The 2,977-nt window shown below is 45.4% G+C and overlaps 1 protein-coding gene across 1 annotated transcript in view; it reads left to right on the forward strand.

Annotated features, from left to right (window-relative positions):
• Positions 1-2,815: 2,815 nt before the first annotated feature.
• Positions 2,816-2,977, forward strand: part of LOC105519363 (neurotrypsin-like) — a gene marked incomplete at its 3' end in the record, with an annotated part of 40,130 nt that continues 39,968 nt past the window's right edge. The window contains exon 1 of the mRNA XM_011952716.1: positions 2,816-2,975. Within this exon, the coding sequence (XP_011808106.1) occupies positions 2,816-2,975 (160 nt within the window). The remainder of the gene's footprint in view (positions 2,976-2,977) is intronic.

Here is a 2,977-nt window from a genome sequence, read left to right on the forward strand (position 1 = left end):
GGGTCCCATTATAGAGGCCTCCCTGGGACTTCACGTGTTACGATGAGGAGTGCCTGCAAGATGTCATTTGTTTCTTTTTGTCCCTTTCCTTGCTCCTTTGTTGTTGCTGAAAGGAAGGGAAAGCAGAGGATCAGCTGCAGGAGTTTTTTCTTTCTTTCTTTTTTTTTTTTGGAAGAGTCTCTCACTCTGTTATCCAAGCTGGAGTGCGGTGGCGTGATCACATCTCAGTGCAACCTCAAGCTCCTGAGCTCAGGCAATTCTTCTGCCTCAGCCTCCTTGTAGTTAAACAGATTTTTTTTTGGAGAGACGGAGTCCCACTATGTTTCCCGAGTTGGTATTGAACTCCTGGGCTCAAGCAATCCTCCCACCTCAGTCTCCCAAGGTGCTGGCATTATAGGCTTAAGCCACTGCACATGACAAGGATTCTTACAGTTGTAACAAGATGGAATTGCCTCCCCTCTCCTTTGCATTGTTATCCATAATAGAGGGTGATGAGAATCCTGGGAGGGAACTTTGACTAAGTAGTGCCTTAATAGAGGTAGAAGGAAAGGATTTCTTCCTGCAAACCCCTGTACTCTTAATTCCCCCAAACTCCATGCATGCTGTGATGTGACGGGCAGAAGAGGGAGAAATGCATTTCAGGGATTGAATTGGGAATTGGAAATTCTAAACATCTGTATGTTGGTAGCAGCAAGGAGAAATGAAAGGAGAGGAAGAGAAAATATTAGCAGAGGAGGGGACTAATATGTCAAGAAGAGAGCTATTTAAGACACACTTTTCCTGTCAAATAGAAGGCAAAACCCAAGCTGAGGCCCTCAAATCATAATTACATAAATACTCTTATATTTTCTAAGAAAAGTAGGTTTTAAAACTTAAATGATGAAATCTGGATGTGGAATTTTCTGTGGGTAACTCCACTTTGTGTATGTCAACTTTATAGTCTGTTAAATGTTAAGAGGCCTCAGAGTACAGGGAAGTGGAGGAGAGGCCAGACTGCCTGAGGCTATGCTCCTCTCTGGAGCTCAGATCTAACAGTCTTCTGTTTTATTCTCTTCTCTCTCATTATTTGCCTGTCTGCAAGGTATGTAGATGCATGGGAATTGGGTCAGCTTCTGGACCCCCAGGAAGCCTGGAAGCAATGATTGCAGGGGTCATGTGGGAAGGGATGGGAGCAGGATTCAAGCAGTCTCCCCACAGTCCTAAAATGAGCCTTCCCTGGGCCGTCAGGTGTGTAGCCTGAGGAGGAAGAGATAATCAGAAAGGAAACGGGCTGACCCCTGATAGAACTGTCGCCTATTATTTCAAAAATCTCTGATTGGTGAGCTCTGCCAACCCTCACTAACATGAACAAATACACTACTCCAGATATATCTTTTATCTTTCATTGTCTTCCACAAGTATAGTTTTAACTATGCTTTTGGAGCTAGAAAAGTATTAGTAAAAAAAAATGGGTAAAAACAACTGGAATAAAAACATCTTGAATAAAGATTTGACAAATATATCCCTGGACTCTTAATATCATTTCTTTTACCCAGTTCTCTCTGAAGCAAAATCAAATATTTCATTAACAAGAGTGAGACAAAAAACAATGAAATGACCCACAAAAAGTAAAATTTTTTTTGTTTTTTTTTTTTTGAGACAAGGTCTCCCCTCTGTCGCCCAGGCTGGAATGCAGTGGCATGATCTCCGCTCACTGCAACCTCTCCCAGGTTCAAGCGATTCTCCTGGCTCAGCCTCCCAAGTAGCTGGAATGACAGGCGCGCGCTAACACTCCCCAGGCTTTTGGTATTTTTAGTAAAGGCGGGGTTTCACCATGTTGGCGACGCTGTTCTCGAACTCCTGGCCTCATGTGATCCGCCTGCCTCGGCCTCCCAAACTGCTGGGATTATAGGTGTGAGCCACCTCGCTCGGCTAAAGATGGTTTATTTAAAGCTAGTAGTGAATTAATTCAGTTCCTAATTGAACCCTAGGTTTTAACAATAAACATTTGCATTTTGTTCAAGTTTTCTTCAGGGTATATTGTATTATGAGACAGCATTGCTCTCTCACAATGAAATATGACCATGCCAGAAAATAAAATGTTGCCTTCTTTACGGGCTTCCTTTTCCTTGTTAAACTTTGATGGCATAGTCAGAAATAACTGAAAGGCAAAATACTAAAACATCCAGCTCCAGTGAATTTTTTTTTTTAATTGTAAGCCAACAGTGTTTTGGAGCCTGCGGGAGGGAGGCGGGGAGTGTTGAAAGGGCCCTACTTAGTTGAGGTCGAGCCAACAGTGAAGCCTCAAAATTGTCAGCAGGCAGAGTCTATTCTGGAGAGGCAAATGAATAGGCTTAACTGAAGTCCCTTGCCCTGCAAAAATCGAGGCAGGTGCTAGGGGGATGGACTTTTGGATAGGATGGCAACCGGGACGGATGAAGTCTTCCCTGGTTAGAGAGGAAATTTGGTATTAAGAGAGCCTCACTGAATCCCAATAATAACCAAACAACTGGTGTTGTCCAGGGCGCCGGCTGGAAAGTGGGAGGCAGGAAGCAGAAAGGCTCAAGCTCCTTTCCCTGAGTCCGTTCAGGAATTTAATTTCAGCCAATGTTTACTGGGGCACGGTGTTAGGCACGGGGATATCAAGCTGAATAAAACGTGGTCTCGTCCTTGAAGAGCTTATAGTTCAGTGACAAGGCTTTAACATTCCTCGTGGGCTTTGATAACTTTTATCTTGGGAGTCGTCAGGGGAGAGCTGCATCTAAATCCATCCACACTTCGGTAAAGATTTCAAAACAGAGGAAACAAGATACGGGGCGACGAGGTTGGAGGAGAGATGACGGCAGGGGCCGGTGCCAGACTTCGGAGCCGCCAACGCTGGGCTATGCTGGTGCTGCATGCTGGCAAGGGGCAGCCAAGACCGTGCTCCGCGCGGGCACCCTCGGGCTCAGCCCCGGCAGCTGACAGTGCCGTGCGGGCGAACTGCGGTGGGCCTGGT

This window comes from Colobus angolensis, unplaced genomic scaffold, assembly GCF_000951035.1.
Source record: "Colobus angolensis palliatus isolate OR3802 unplaced genomic scaffold, Cang.pa_1.0 Scaffold345, whole genome shotgun sequence".
Classification (NCBI taxonomy): domain Eukaryota; kingdom Metazoa; phylum Chordata; class Mammalia; order Primates; family Cercopithecidae; genus Colobus; species Colobus angolensis.